Below are 15,056 nucleotides of genomic sequence, written 5' to 3'. Positions count from 1 at the left end.
AATCTTCTGTTGTAGGGAAATTCTGATCTATGAGATGACGCTTGAAATAAATGGGCCGCTCACCAGAGCTTGGAAATGTTTGCCATATCATTTGTTATTTGGCATCTACATATACATGATTATTGTTATTTAATAACAGTTAGTAAATTACTGACAAAATTAGTAAATTTAACATCCTTTTGGAGGGAACCAGTATTTACAGAAAATTATGCCCCAAGCCTATGTTCTGCTTACCATTAAATTCATTTCAGCAGCAAAGAAAAATCTGGGGGGAGGGATTCTTTCTAGCTTTTAAAAATGCGCACTTTGCAGGGTGTCTTACTCTCTTCGCTCTCAGTTTAGCAGTAAATGAGAGGTCATCTGGCACTTCGCTGCTCCTTGGCAAGTTTCCTAACCTCTCCAGGTGCCCCTCTTCTTACCTTTCTCCTCTGCTCCCCCTAAGTGTAGGAATCACATTTTACCACTACACACTTGGGAAATGACCTGATCTCTCTAGTTAAATATTTTTTAATGTATATTTATTTATTCGAATTGGTAATACGCACTTGGTTCAAAACGTAAAACATATAAAGGGGGATTCGATGTCGTGTCCCTCCCACATGCATCTCTCTGAGTGTGCCTGTCCCAGTCCCCTGTTTTATTCTGCAAACTCAGAGGCTGTGAAGGGCAAACAAAGCAAGGTGACTAGATTTCATCTGAATGAGAGGGATCTAATCTAAGGTCAAACGCAAGGTGATTATTTGTCCCCTTCATAGCCTCCCCATGTTTTCTGATACTTCAAACAGCAACACTCAACTAAACTGCTAAAAAGTCACAGTGCTTTTTCAAGAAATTTTCACTTTGAACTTAACTAATGTGCAAAGGAAATGGTTCAGCCATTTCTCTAGAACATGATTGATAAATTTCCTTTTGTCCCATTTATCATTTTCTTTTAAATTTTGCCTTTTTCTGCTGTTGCATAGGCTAGAAAGAATAAGGGAAGGATTTGTTTTAGACTGTTTTAAGATTTTTATACCTTAGGCCAGGACAAAGAACACAAGAAGAAAAATTTGTCAAAATGACCTTAATTTTTCTTCAGCTAATCAATATTTGCAATCCTTCTGATTAAGATTGCTTACCTCTGCATTTATTTATAAAGAAAGGGTGTGTTGAGCAAATGAACAGTAGTGTAAGAGGACAACTAGGCAGACAATTAAGATATGTGTCTTATGGTCCAGTGCCTGGCACACAGTAGGTGTGCAGCCATGGCTATGTAAAACCTATTTATTAAAGCATGCTTGAAGCACTGCCATGGTAACCAAATATTTTCCGCAAATCTTCAGATTTAACAATGCAAATTAAAAATCACTTAAAAAACATTCTCTAGGGGAAGGGCTTGAAGAACTTTTTTATCCGTGACAATTTTGGATTAATCTAAAATATGGTACGTTATTTTGCAAGAACTCAGGAGCACCACTCCCTTGTCCGGGTATCTGACGCTAGAGACTTACTGTGCACGAAGTAGTGATCAAAATCTAACTCAATTCATTCAGGAAACTAATATAATTACAACGACAACAACCCTCGTCAGGAAAGGGTTTGGGCTCTAAGTATGCACAACAGGCCACACTGTGGATCATGACAGAGCAGTCTAGCGTTGAAGGTTGTTGCATTTGTTTATTTACGGGTGCGGTTTTAATTTTTTCCTGTCCTATTAGTAAAACTCATTAGTTAATTAACGCCATTTATTCATTTACTCAGTCCACAGACATTTAAGAGTCCACCGGAAACATAATGCTGTAGATCCAGCGCCTACCCTCGTGGAACACACAATCCTAGCGAAGAGTTACTTTTCAGTACTCATCAGGGTGGTGCTTTTACGGCGCTTTACCGCTCCCCCCGGGACCGGGTGCCCCGGGAGGACTGCAGGCGGTGGCGGAGCCCGCTCCCGAGGCGCCGCTCGCCTTGGCTCGCCCTGGCAGGGCGGGGTCCGCCGAGCAGCCGCCTTCGCGGCCCCCGCGCGCTCCCGCCCGCGCGCTCTTTAATTTTGCAGCTCCGACCACCGGAAATTAGCCGCGGGCTCTGCAGACCCGGGCCCGCGCGGCGAGCGCCGCCTGGGGGGGGGCGCGCCTGCCGGCCACGCCGGGCGCCCGCGGGACGCGCCGCCAGCGCCCTCTCTGCCGGGGGCTCGGCGCTCGCCCACCTCTTCCAAATTTAACCATTACCTAAATCCGAAGGGAAATGAGCAAACCTCTCGGATTGGGTGTCAAGGTATTTTCAGCCTCGTTGGGCGTATTTATCCCGAAGTGTTTCCACAACAAGCTATTTCGGGGCCGCGGGGCAGGTTTCGCTCTGCGGACGCCGCGGCCACTCGCTGGGCTCCAGGCCGGCGGCACCGCGGGCCGGTGATTCACGGCCCCGACCCGGGGGCGGCGCGGCCCAAGCAGGCGGCGGGGTTGGGGGGGGGGGGGTCCCGGGCCAGATGGGCCGGGAGGCCCCCTCGGAGCTGGGCGCTGCCACCCCCGGGCTCTCCAGTCAATCTGTGTCCTGAATCTGTGACTTCTTCTCGCTACGGAAGTCTCCCAGGAGCCAAGAATAGTTCATTTTCTTTCGAGTCATTTCTAGTGCCTGGGTGTCTGGGCCCTCCGGGTCTCCCCATCCCCCGCCGTCCCATAGAGAAAAAAAACGAGAAGGCCGCCGGGGAGGGCGGCGGGAAAGGCCGGGCACCCTGTCCGCCTCCTAGCCCCTTGCGCAAAGGAGGAGCGCGCCCCGCCGCCCGCCGGGGGTTGGGGGGCAGGCCTGAGAGGGCTACGCGAGCTACTCCTTAACGCTCAGGAAGTGAAGCTTGTGGTTTTGGGGGCTGAGCTCGGAAGGAGATTAAAAAAAGAGAGAGAGAGAGACAGCGCGGTCTCTCCCGAAAGCAGCTCAGTTTGAAAACTCTCGGAGCGCTGTGCCCGCGCCCTGACCCCGCAGGTAGGTCCGCTGCGCCTGTTCTGCGCCTCCTTCCCTGGCGGGGGCGGCCGCGGGAACTGGCGGGGCACCGGCACTGCGGGGGCGACCAGAGGGCGCTGCCGGGTTCCCACCTGCTGCCGCCCGCTGGGCCGGCGCCCCGAGCGAGAGCTCTACCCGCTGGGTCCCGGCGCGACCCGCACGGCGGGGCTCGGGATCCGGCGCAGGGGACGCGCGCCAGGCCGTTCAGTGGTTCTGCAGGGGAGCAGGATCCCCCCGGGAAGGAAACATCTGGTGGGAAGGTGGCAGCGGCGGGGCTCCGGAGGCTGCCCTCTCCGCGCCTCTAGCTCCCGCCTTCCCGGGCCCCGACCGTGGCGAGAGGCCCAGCGGGCCCGCGTGCGCTGAGGGGTCCGCCCCGCCCCTCAGCCGCCAGCTGCTGCGCGAGGTCGCCTTCCCACGCACTCAGCCCTCGGCCCTACCACCCCCCGACCCACTCCGCCCTCGCAGGAACCGGCAGAGCCAGCCAGGATGCGAGGGAAGCGTGGGGCCGTGGCCAGGGTCGGGCAGCCGCCTCCGCGCCCGCCTCATCCCGCGCGGTCCCGGCCGGCGCAGCCTCAGCGCCGGCGCGGACAGCTGCCCCCGGACCCCCACACCGCCCACTCTGCGCCAACGCAGACCAAGCCGCGGCACGGCCCTCGGGACCGTTCCACCCCGTCTTCTCTTTCCTCTGAGTTTCATGGTGGTTTAAGGAATTGGTTTTTGCGTTTGTGGTGTCTAATTATACGGCCGAAGGGGCAGCTCACGCCGGGGCGCACGGAAAACTGAAGCGGCAGAACTGCGCCCTAGGGGCGCCCAGCACCCCGAAGCCTCCTGAAGCCCGGACCCTAGGGGCGGGCAGCACCCTCACGACAAGGGGCCTTCTGGCACATAGGACGCGGGGAAACGTCGCTAGGGTATCCGCTAAATGCCCCAGCCGTTTTTTCTCCCAGGCCTGTCCCCACTCCTCTCCCGGGGAAGAGGACACACTGGGGGCCTGGAATGCCTTCCAGGGAACGAGTCCCCGAGAACTCGTTTTGAGCCCGAAGCACCAACGCGCAGACTTAGACCAGGTCCTGCATCCTGCCCTGGGAGCCCCGCGGCTCCTAGTCTGGCTGCCTAAGACGAGGGGTCCTGCCCGGGCCAGGCGTCCCAGACCCCTTGTTTCTGAACTAGCGCAGACCGCGGAGCGCTGCAGTGCCCGAAGCGCCTGCAGCCGGACTGTAGACCTGGCCCCGATCGCCCTCACTCCGGGACGAAGGCAGATTCGTTTTCCCCAGACCTCCGAGCCCACCTGGTCCCGCCCCCGGAGCGAACCCCGAGCAGAGCAGTAGCCGCTGCCCCGCCTCCCTGCTGGGCTCAGGTTTCGACCCCGGGATTAGGTGAACTGATTGGGGGTTAATGAGAACGGCGTAGCGGGCAGCTAGGTCCCTCCCAGGTTTGCGCCGGGACCCGGTTCTCTGGGGCCTGCCAGAGCAGCCTGTCCTCTCCCGCGTCCGCTAAATTGTTGGTTCTCCTCGGACTCCGATAAACCGCGCGTTTCCCAGCCAGCGCGCGGATCGGGCTCGGCTTCCCCAGGACGAAGTTTTTGGTGAGCAGAACGGAAGTGCTTTTTCCTGGGCCTTGCTTTCCGAGGTTAGGTCTCCACGGTCTGGGGTCTCTCACCCCAGACTCTGCCTGCTCCCGCCGCAACCGCGTCTCCGGGCCAACTTTTTCCCCGCGTGGGGCAAGTATCAGGGGCGAGCAAAATGAGCCGGATGCGAGTTCCTCCCGGGACCAGGGTCGGTCCTCTGCCACCTCCTTCCCCTCACCTTCCTGTCCCTCTACCCTCCTGCCTTCTTTCTCCGGCCTCTAATGCTCCTAGTCCTTCTGCCGCTGTCCCCCCGACCCCACCCCTTAGCCTACCTAGTGCGCCCCGCCCCTGCCCCCCTTTCACGCCAGTCTGTCGCCGGCTCTGGGAAGGCTTGGCTCTTTGCCCCTCCCCGGTCCTCGACCACCGACACATCCCCCGCCCTAAGTCGATCTGCGCGTCTCCGCCCTTCTCCCCAGCCCAAAGCAGAGCCGGCAGGCCGTGAGTGGTCGAGTTGGGGTAACTGGCCGGTTGGGGACTTCGGTTCTCTGGAGGGTTTGATTGCCAGACCGCGTTTTGCTAGGGAAGGGGAGGGGCCGAGGGGCGTGGGCAGGGCAAAAGGAAGAGGCCTGAGCCCGGGGCCCGGGACAGGTTTTCCCGCGGAGCTGTGGCGGCAGCGGCGGGCTCGCGCCACCTGTCCGAGTGCCACCTGGTGAGCGCGGCGCAGCGGGGCCAAGCCCCTCCTCCCGCGGGTTTTCCTCGCTCCTCCCCGGCCAGAGCTCTCTCTCCGCCCGGGGGCCCACTCCTGGGCCCCGGAGCGTGCTGACCCGCGTCTCCATCCGGTTCTCCTCTCGCAGGTCTCCGCCTGGCTGGGGCTGAGCAAGAACTCCGGGTGACAGTGGGCTGACAGTGTTGGGACCCTTGGAGCAGAGTGGGGAGCGCGCCCGACCACCATGCCGCGTTCGTTCCTTGTCAAGAGCAAGAAGGCTCACAGTTACCACCAGCCGCGCTCCCCCGAACCCGACTATTCCCTCCGTCTGGACAGTGCACTGGCGCCTGGCGGAGCAGGTGCGGGGCGCGCGGGCCGGGCGGGGCTTCTCCTGGGTCCATAGACTCTGCGCCCCGCCACACCATCCCCCAGGAACCGAGAAGGGCGGCCCCGACGCTCCCTTTACTGCCCTTTTTTATTTCCTACCGTCCGAGTTGTTCCAGGCTTGCCACCTAGGTGCCACGGCCTTCCTGCTCCCTCCCGGGAGGGAGGGTTCCCGGACAGGTCTGGGGAGAGAGGAGGTCGCCCGGATGCCACGGTCTGGGGGAGCCACTTCAGAACCATCGGGCCCAGCCAGGCCTGGCCTGAGCCCCCGTCCTGCCTCCTCCCCGCAGACAGCACCTCGAGCGCAGGCGGGGCGAAGGCGGAGCCCCGGGGCCGTTTGTCCCCCGAGGCGCAGCTGACCGAGGCCCCAGACAGAGCCTCCGCGTCCCCCGGCAGCTGTGAGGACAGCGTCTGCGATCCGAGCTCTGAGTTTGAGGACTTCTGGAGGCCCCCATCGCCCTCTGTGTCTCCAGGTAGGGACCCGTTGGGAGCTCTGGGGCCCAGGCGACAGGGACCCCGCAGTGAGGAATGAAGTTGAGCAGCTTTGGGCACAGAAAGGCTAAATAGATGGAGGAGAGTCTTTCCGGGAGGAGGGAGCTTGTTCGTGGGGCGAGGGACCCAGTGGGGAGGCTTCCGGCTTCTCCGGGACTGGGACGGCCTGCTCGAGGGGTCTGCCGCCTGGATCCGAGGCGGCGGCTGTTCGTCCCTAACATTCGTTCGCGCGGAGCCGGTGGGTGAGAGAGAAAAAATGAGTCGTCTTAACCGGCAGCAACGGCGACATTTCGTTTTGCTGACCAGAGATGATTGTTTAAGAAGAGCTGGGATCCCAGAATCCAGACCCCCGTATCTTAAACAAACGGAGACCTGGGCAGTCTGAGAGGGAAGAGTGGTTGCCTTTGAAAGTCACGCTGGCTCCCGCGGGCTGGGCATGGCAGAGCTGGGCGCCGGCGGGAGGGGCTGGGCTGGGACGAAAATCTCGGCCCCCCGCTAGGTCTTCGCTGGCGCGGAGTGGGAGCCTATTTCATTTTTCGTTCTGCCCCGTTGGCCCAGCCTTGGGGACCAGCCTTCTGGTTTCATTTCCAGACAGCAATCAGTATCGCTCAAACTGAGCGATTGCGCGTTGGGTAGGGGAGAGTCTCGGGTTCGGGCCGGGGGAAGGAGAGCGCAGACCAGCCGGCTTCCGCCAAGGGCCGGTTATTTCCAGATTGCAATTACTAGTTTTAAAAGATACCCGCACGCCCCTCCCACCCTCAGCGCATTGACTTGGCTAAAGCCACAGCTCCTGCGAGTGTGTCGGGGAGCCGGGACCCAAGGGTTCTTCTTGGCTGTGCAGGACACCGCCCCGCAAGGACTGGGCGCCGCCGGACCCTCTGCGACGCCTCTCCCTGAGGCACCTAGTCTGGAGTCCGCGCTGTGTGTGAACAGATTTGTGAATCTGTGTGCACTTAGAGAAAGTGTATGTTGGGTATCTGGTTTTAGCAAAATTCACGAGGGTCGGGGTGCAGAAGGCCATGAATTCGGAAAGCCATTCCCCTTGCAGGTGGTGGCTAAACTTTAACCGTAAATTATCCTCTAAGAAATTCAGATTTTTCTTTTTCCGTTAAACTATGACAGGAAGGGGAATGGGGAGAATGTGGCAGGCAATTCAAGCCCGAAGTCCCCTTTCTGCTGCCCGTTTTCTACCTGTACTGGGTACTTAATAATTTTGAGGAATGTTAACGCTTTCCCGGTTTTTATCACACAGCGTCTCGGGTAGGCCAGGCCATATTTTAATTGTCCTCTGCCTCCCTCCTTATCGATCCCAGGAAAGCAAAAGGACGGAGTGGGGACCTGGAGCCGGGAGGACGCCGGTGCTAGGCGCTGGGCCCTCTGCCCATGTGCGCTGTCCCGGGCCGGAAAGGTCGCCGCCTTCTCCTCCCGCACAGCTCAGCTCAGCCCAGAGGGTTTTTTAAGCGCAGACAGCGTGGCGCTCCTTTCTCCATGGCACCGCCAGTGCGCTGGTCCAGCCAGAAAAGACCCTTTAACGTCGTGCGCTTCTGCTGCCCTGGCACAGAATTTACCTAACTCCTCACTCGATGTCATTTTAATCTGTTCGCTGCCTTGCCGCCTCCAGTGGTCCTCGAGGCCCCAGGGACCAGGCCCACGTTTTATCCTGGGGGCATCCCTGGCATCTAGCGCGGCGCCTGGAGCAGGGAGCGCCCCACGAGCGCTGGGGGCCTGGGGGGTCCGACTGCAGACCCTGCCAGGCGGCCCCCGCCCCGCCGTCTTAAGCCTGACCGGCTTGTGCCTCCACAGCCTCGGAGAAGTCGGTGTGCCCGTCGCTGGACGAAGCTCAGCCCTTCCGCCTGCCGTTCAAGCCGTACCCGTGGAGCGGCCTGGCGGGTTCTGATCTGCGGCACCTGGTGCAGAACTACCGGCCGTGCGCGGCCCTGGAGCGCGGCGCCGGCCTGGGCCTCTTCTGCGAGCGCGCCCCGGAGCCGGGCCACCCCGCGGCGCTGTACGGCCCGGAGCGGCCTGCGGGCGGCGCGGGCTCCGGGGCGCCTGGGGGAGGCAGCGCTGCCGGTGGCGCGGGCCTGGGGCTCTACGGCGACTTCGGGCCCGCGGCGGCAGGGCTGTACGAGCGGCCTACGGCGGCGGCGGGCGGGCTGTACCCCGAGCGCGGCCACGGGCTGCACGCGGACAAGGGCGCCGGCGTCAAGGTGGAGTCGGAGCTGCTGTGCACCCGCCTGCTTCTGGGCGGCGGCTCCTACAAGTGCATCAAGTGCAGCAAGGTGAGGCTCCCGCGCCTGCGCCCCCGCCCCGCGCCCAGCCGACGCCCGCGCCCCTGGGCCCCTCTCAGCGGCCTTCTCCCCGGCCTCATCCGCCGCAGGTGTTCTCCACGCCGCATGGGCTCGAGGTGCACGTGCGCAGGTCCCACAGCGGCACGAGACCCTTTGCGTGCGAGATCTGCGGCAAGACCTTCGGGCACGCGGTGAGCCTGGAGCAGCACAAAGCCGTGCACTCGCAGGTAAGCGCCGGGCGCACGGCCGCGCGCCGCCCTCGTCAGGTCTTCGCGTTCTCTGTGCGGCCCCAGCCGCTCTCTGCCTGGCAGCCTTCTCCTTGGACTTCCCGGGACTGCCCCCAGTCTCCTCCGCCACGTCCTTTTGCCCAGGTGTGTAGGGAGAGGTGGTGGTGGTCGGCTCAGGCCTAGAGGCAGCCCTAGAGCTTGCCGTCGCGTCATTGTGAGTCTCCACAGTGTGCTCCCGATCGTTGACTTTGGGTTTGAGGAGGGTTTGTATGTACTCTTGCAGCTGATCTATCAGATTTATTAGTTTTGTTTCTTTGCCTCGCTTCTTCTCACTAAATGGCTGCCACTTAATCCACACTGACCCCTCCCGACTGAAAAGGAGGGATCTCAGCTCATTTAGAACATCGAGCAGCTCTTCTTTCATTCATTCGTTTATAAATATTTGTTGCCCAACTTCCAGGCGCCGGGCATGTGAGAATCCTCTAACACACCAGGTCCCTAAGAGGACGTCTCCACAATTACAGTTTAGCTGACAGACTGAGGGAGGACAAGCAAATGGTACACAACTATGACAGGAGAATGCTTACTTACGGAGATTTATTTACTACAAACAGTATTCTCCTGTCTCCCTCAACACCACACTGGCTGGAGGGAGGTGACATCTGGAGTGATTGAGGTCTAAGCCTGCTGTTGAGGGGGTTGGAGAAGTGTTTGTAAATGGGTGTCAAAAAAAGCAGGGTGGGGATAGGTTTTGCCATGGGGTGTGGAGGGATGTGGGTGAAAAGTGTTTGGGTAGAAAAAGTGTTAAAGGGGAAGAGGATAGTGTGGGGAGGGTGGAGTTTGATAATAATTGGGTAGAGAGAGGATAATGGGGCAGGCTATGTGGAAGGGGGCCCCCGAAAGGAGATCCCTGGCTTTGGGGATTTTAGGGTCTGGTTAGTGGTGAGGAGAATGGCAGCCTAGATGATTGCACTAGGAATGCCACATCTTCCTCTCCGCAGGAACGGAGCTTTGACTGTAAGATCTGTGGCAAGAGCTTCAAGAGGTCATCAACGCTGTCCACACATCTGCTCATCCACTCAGACACCCGGCCCTACCCTTGTCAGTACTGTGGCAAGAGGTTCCACCAGAAGTCGGACATGAAGAAACACACCTTCATCCACACTGGTGAGCTGAAGGCCCTTGGCTTGTAGGAAACACCCTGTGAGGGGTGCGGGGCCAGGGGCATTGTTCTTCCTCCTGAGGTCAGTATAGGTCCCCTTCTCTGTGATATTCTGGCCGCAGAATGAGTGGTGGATGAGGCCTTCCAGATAGAGTTAGTCACTGCAGTGTGTTGAAGAAAACAAGGAGGCAGATTCTTTTAGGTTCATTTACATACAAGCTTCTCCACAGAGGGGCTTTGATTTGAGGTCCTGTCTGAAGAACCACTCAGCAGGTCAGCTGCAGGTTCTCTATCCTTGCAAACAATGTTTTCCTCTAGTTCAGCAGCTGCTCCAACTGCTGCCTGCTCTGGGTGAAGTATGAAGCTCCAGGGTCCTCTCAGAGCCTTGCTCTAAATGTTTGCGTGGCGATGGAAGACTTTTTTAGGGCTCCCACCCAGCCTTTTGGGGGAAGGACTTATGTGTGGCCTCTTGGCTGCATTTTTAGAAGTCCGAGAGCTTATTTTGATTGAGGAGGAAAAAACAATGGTAAATATCACTAAGCTCTCTGATAAGCACTTTTTAAATGCATTACCTCGTTTTATGCTCTCAACAACTCTGGGAGGGAGCGACTATTCCTTTTCCCCATTTTGGAGATGAGGAAAGTGAGGCATGGAAGGGTTAAGTAACCTGCCCAGGGTTACATTGCTAGCAAGTGGCAGGGCTGGGACTTAAATTCAGGTCTGTCTGACCTCAAATGCCTATGCTCTTGACCGCTGTGTATTGTATTCTATTTTCAGAGTCTTGGAGGTTGGTAGATATAGAAGGCTTCTCTTTGCTTATTGCCCTTTTCAAAATAAAAGCAAGTTCATGCCATGATGATAATTCTTTACCTATTATGTTGCTTTAAAACTTATAAAGTGCTTTCAGATCTATCACTTCATTTGATTCTTACTGCCACCCCATAAAGTGGAAGGAGCTGCTTTTGCCATCCTGAGACTCAGAGAGATGGAACGATTTACCAAAAGTCAGACTGAGAGTAAATCGTGGGGCCCTGGAATGCCCTGACTTCCAATCTTGGACTCTTTCTCTAACATTTTGATAGTATGTGGGTGGCAGTTTTAATGCCAGGAGCTCTTTAATAGTCAACAAGATATTTACACGGGACCCAGAATTCTGATTGTTTTATTTCAGAATATGAGTACCGATTTAAAACAAATTGCAGTGTGTTCCAAACATCCACCATTGATATTTAGAATATGCTTGAGCAGTATGGAGGCCCCCTATCAGGAAACTCAGAAAAATAGCCTACTTTAATCATGTCCCCTTGCGTGAAATTTCCATATAACTCATTCCTGTTGAGTAAAGGTATCCAAGATGCTTATGAAAATGCAACTAGGATCTTGACTGAAAGAAACATTAAGCCCTTATCAGCATTTACTTTATAGCTAGAATTCGTTTCTCAGATTTGTTTGACCCTAAAGGGATAGGATAAGTTTTGATGGTGGTTCTTTATCAAGGAAATCTGAAGCAGGAAGACAGAAAGGTGTATAGCAAGAGGGACAGAAGTTTCCTCAAAAACAAACTTCATCTATTTTGCATTTTTCCCAAGGCCAAGCCCTGACTATATGCCATGCTAAGCATATAGTCATATATCGTCATGAGCATATATTCATGCTGAGCATGAATTTGGAAATTCATGCTGTTTGCCCAGATGTTCAACAGCACATGAATTGGGGGAAAAGGGAAAACCTTTTCTGTCTGTTATTAACTAATCTGTGGTGAAGAGTTGCTGGTATATAAAGAATCCTGTGATTGACCTCATAAAGTAAAATCAAGATCGAAAAAGATCAGCTACCTTAAGAAATACTTTGTGGCCAAAATATGGAATTTTTAAAATAAGACTTTGAGAAATGTCCACGCTTCAGATACATTCTGTTGTCCTTCAAGAGCAAGAAAGAGTATAGACTCACTGGTCCATACAAACCAACACCCACTTGGAAACTCAGATTTGAAAACTTCCGCTGAATTAGAACTGTCACATGGTTTGAAGGACAGCCGCCACCACCCCCACCACCCCCCCCCCCCTCTCTCGTGTTGAACATCTGCTGTGGGAGCTCTCTGCTTCTAAGTCAGGGGAGTCCTCCCAGGGTGGATTCAGCTGCAAGTCTGGGGAGGGCACGTGGCCTTTGCTCTGTTTCCGTTTAGCAGGAAACGGTTTGAGGCCTTTGACTGGGAACCCCCCCTCAGAAAGTCTCCCTTTCACCTGGTGCACCCATGGCTTCCCAGGACTTGTGTTGCAACACGTCACCCTCCAAGTTGCTTGAAGGCCTTAGACTGTGGTGCAGCCAGCTGCTGCCAAGAGCATGTGGGTCACAGTGAGTCCCCTCTAGCTTTATGATAGACTCATTCTTCCTCCCCTCCCCCCTTCCATCTCTGCAGGTGAGAAGCCCCACAAGTGCCAGGTGTGCGGCAAGGCATTCAGCCAGAGCTCCAACCTCATCACCCACAGCCGCAAACACACAGGCTTCAAGCCTTTCGGCTGTGACCTGTGTGGGAAGGGCTTCCAGAGGAAGGTGGACCTCAGGCGGCACCGGGAGACGCAACATGGGCTCAAGTGAGTGCCCTGAATGGCCGCAAGCAGCAGCTACACAACACTACGGAGGGCAGCCTCCCCATTTGCTGCCACCTATTTCTGGACTTCTCAGGTCCCCCAGTCCAGTCTGCAGATCCCACCTGGGTGGCCCCCCTTCACCTTACTTCCAGAGGGGATAAGTTACCTTTTCAAAGTTCAGCCTGGAGTGGGAACCAAATGACTCGCTGGGCTTTGGACACATGGAATCGGCTCCTCTACACCTGAAGACTGGAAGTCAAGAGGGGATCAGATCAAATCTTGGGCCCCACAGTCCTTCCCATTCTCGGCCCTGCTTCACAGACAGCAAGGTCCTTCAGGTTTCTTCCCTCCTCCTCCTGACCTACCCCAGATACTTGTCTGGAGAGGAGGAATCACAAGGTAGACACATGCAGATGTTTTTATCTGGAATGAAGAATGAGTGTTATTTTTATTTTTTTTTTCCTTCTGAGGAGTCTGTTGACCCTTTTCTACTGGGTGCTGCCTGTAAATCTTGGAGGAATTGTTTCTCCCACTTGAAGACTGGTTCAGAAACTGATTTTGGGAAGGAGTTTCATCCTTTTGAAATTACAAGACACACTGTTGAGCCTGCCCCAAGAAGGAACAGAAGAAAAGTGGACTTGGTGATGAGAGGAGATTAGAGGTCGTCCCTCCAGGAGGCCTGTGAAGGCTTCATCAGAGGAGGAAGAAGCACAGAGCCTTTGGACAAGATGTCATCCATTCACTCTGCAAGTGTTTGTTGACCACCGGTTACCATGGTACCAGGCGCCACACTAGGTACCGGGGAGCCAGAAGTTAAAGTCTCAGCCCCCATCCTTCAAAAGCTAACAGTAATCCCTCCAAGTGGCTGGTTCTGTTCTTTTCCTCCAAAGGAATTCTGAGAAGACAAAACAGAATGTTGAAGCTCCCTACTGATCCGTTTGGATTTTATCAAGCATAAACAGAAAATAGCTAAACAGAGACTGCAAAGATTTATGTGTATGTTCAGTTTTTTATTAAGCTGAAATGTTAAAGATGTCTAAGCTAGTAGGCGTGTGGGAGTGAAGGCTCCGTCTTCAACTCTTTGACCCTCCATGTGTACCATAGAGGAAAAAAGATGGTATTTTTACTTCGAGGTTCGTAAACGTTTTTAGACCTTTTGGAGTGCATTATGTTTGTTAATATATATTTATTAGAGTGATGTCTTAAGTTAATAAAGTATTAAGACTCTTGCATACTGCTTTTCATTTAGGCAGGGAATTTGGGAAAGACCTTTGTTTTTGTCCGTAGGGGCCGTTGGCGCTGAAGGAAACTACAGAGGAGAGCAAATGTACAGCAGACAGGCCAACATCCAGGGTGAAACCCGATTGCTCTCGTTGTATGTGCTTTTTTCTTTTCTTCCACACCTCAGAGAGCCTTCTTTCTTAAGAGAGAAACCAGGTGTACAGAACTCAGCGCCCACCTCCTAGAGTCCCTGATGGACCCACGTGTACCTAGGCTCGCTCTTCTGGGAGTTTCAGGGTTTGTTTTTTACAGGCCAGAAGGCTCCCAGGTGAACGAAGCAATCGCAAGCCTTATGTCTGGAGGTTGAGTCTATCACCAACACACCATGTGACGTGGGCCAGTGCTTTGACCTCCTTGATGCTGGTTTCCTTGACCATGAAATGTAGATCCCAGTCCAGCCCTGACTACTTTGATTCTGTGGAGACTGCAGGGGAAAGAAAGTGTCTGAGGCTGGTTAGCTGCCTCGCCTAAGGAAAATTACAAATCTGAAGATGCATGAGGGGCAGGAAAATTGGGATCTGGGTTATTTCTGGCTCTGTCCCACCTGTGGGAATTTCTTGCACAGATCAGTTCTTTAAGAAAATGAAACCAGAATAAAGCCCTGACCCAAATCCCAATTACCTGTGCTCTTTCTAATATCTCCCAGCCAGGGTATGCGTGGCCCATGGTGACCATAGCAGATTGTCCATTTCCATTCAAATCAATTTCACAAATTGGTTGAGCACCTAGTATGTGCCTGGCACTATTCTAGGTGCTGAGGATACAGGAGCGAGCAAGCACAGTGTCCTGTGGAGCATAGTTTATTTGGTCACTGCTGATTCTTCAGCTCCCAGAACAGTGCCTGGCACACAGTAGGAGATCGATAAATATTTGCCGAGGTGGTAAGTGAATAAGCAGAAAAAATAAACTCCTGTGTCATCCTGGCTGGCTCTGCTTTCTACAGCACAAAGGGAAGAGAAATCACTTGAGAGTCTAGGAAACAAATACAACACAGAGGACTCTCTCTGAGCTGGTGGCTAAGGGGGCCTTCCACGTGGCTTTTCTCACCTCTCCAAATCTCAGGCCTTAGGCTGTCCTCACTTGGTTTTCAACACCATGTCTTTCCCTGTCGGTTTACTCTCATTCAAAACTTAAATCTGCTTACTTTATGATGCAGTTCAAGATAATTTTCCAAAACTGATGAGTGAACAGTTGCAGCATCCAGGAACTTCTTCCTAGTGTCTTGGGTAACAAAGTTCCCTGTGAATAAAGATCACAAAATATCCCTTCCACAGAACTCTCCGCACACACTGTCTGATCATTTCCAACCTGGATTCAAAAGTGAGGAAGTTGCATTGAGAGGTAAGTAGAACTGATTGAAATCTAGTTGGGTGCCCTGTCCTGCTCTT

At 54.7% G+C, this 15,056-nt stretch overlaps 1 protein-coding gene across 5 annotated transcripts; it reads left to right on the top strand.

Annotated features, from left to right (window-relative positions):
• The first annotated feature begins 2,881 nt into the window (after window positions 1–2,881).
• Window positions 2,882–13,617, top strand: GFI1 (growth factor independent 1 transcriptional repressor). 5 transcript variants are annotated; one of them, XM_046645143.1, is made up of 8 exons: window positions 2,882–2,952; window positions 5,392–5,602; window positions 5,918–6,100; window positions 7,923–8,398; window positions 8,497–8,778; window positions 9,636–9,801; window positions 12,216–12,390; window positions 12,858–13,617. In XM_046645143.1, exons 2-8 carry the CDS (start codon window positions 5,488–5,490, stop codon window positions 12,922–12,924), a joined length of 1,464 nt encoding a protein of 487 aa, XP_046501099.1. In that variant the 5' UTR covers window positions 2,882–2,952; window positions 5,392–5,487; the 3' UTR covers window positions 12,925–13,617. The 5 variants fall into 5 exon arrangements, with proteins under 5 accessions (XP_046501099.1, XP_046501101.1, XP_046501098.1 ...); XM_046645144.1 differs by lacking the exon at window positions 2,882–2,952 and adding an exon at window positions 5,171–5,246; XM_046645145.1 differs by lacking the exon at window positions 2,882–2,952 and having other exon boundaries at window positions 5,162–5,602; window positions 8,497–8,634.
• Window positions 13,618–15,056: the final 1,439 nt, after the last annotated feature.

The sequence above is a fragment of the Equus quagga genome, chromosome 18 (assembly GCF_021613505.1).
Source record: "Equus quagga isolate Etosha38 chromosome 18, UCLA_HA_Equagga_1.0, whole genome shotgun sequence".
In the NCBI taxonomy this organism is placed as follows: Eukaryota; Metazoa; Chordata; class Mammalia; order Perissodactyla; family Equidae; genus Equus; species Equus quagga.
Note: the sequence above shows the minus strand (reverse complement) of the source record. Positions and strands in the feature narration are given on the sequence as shown.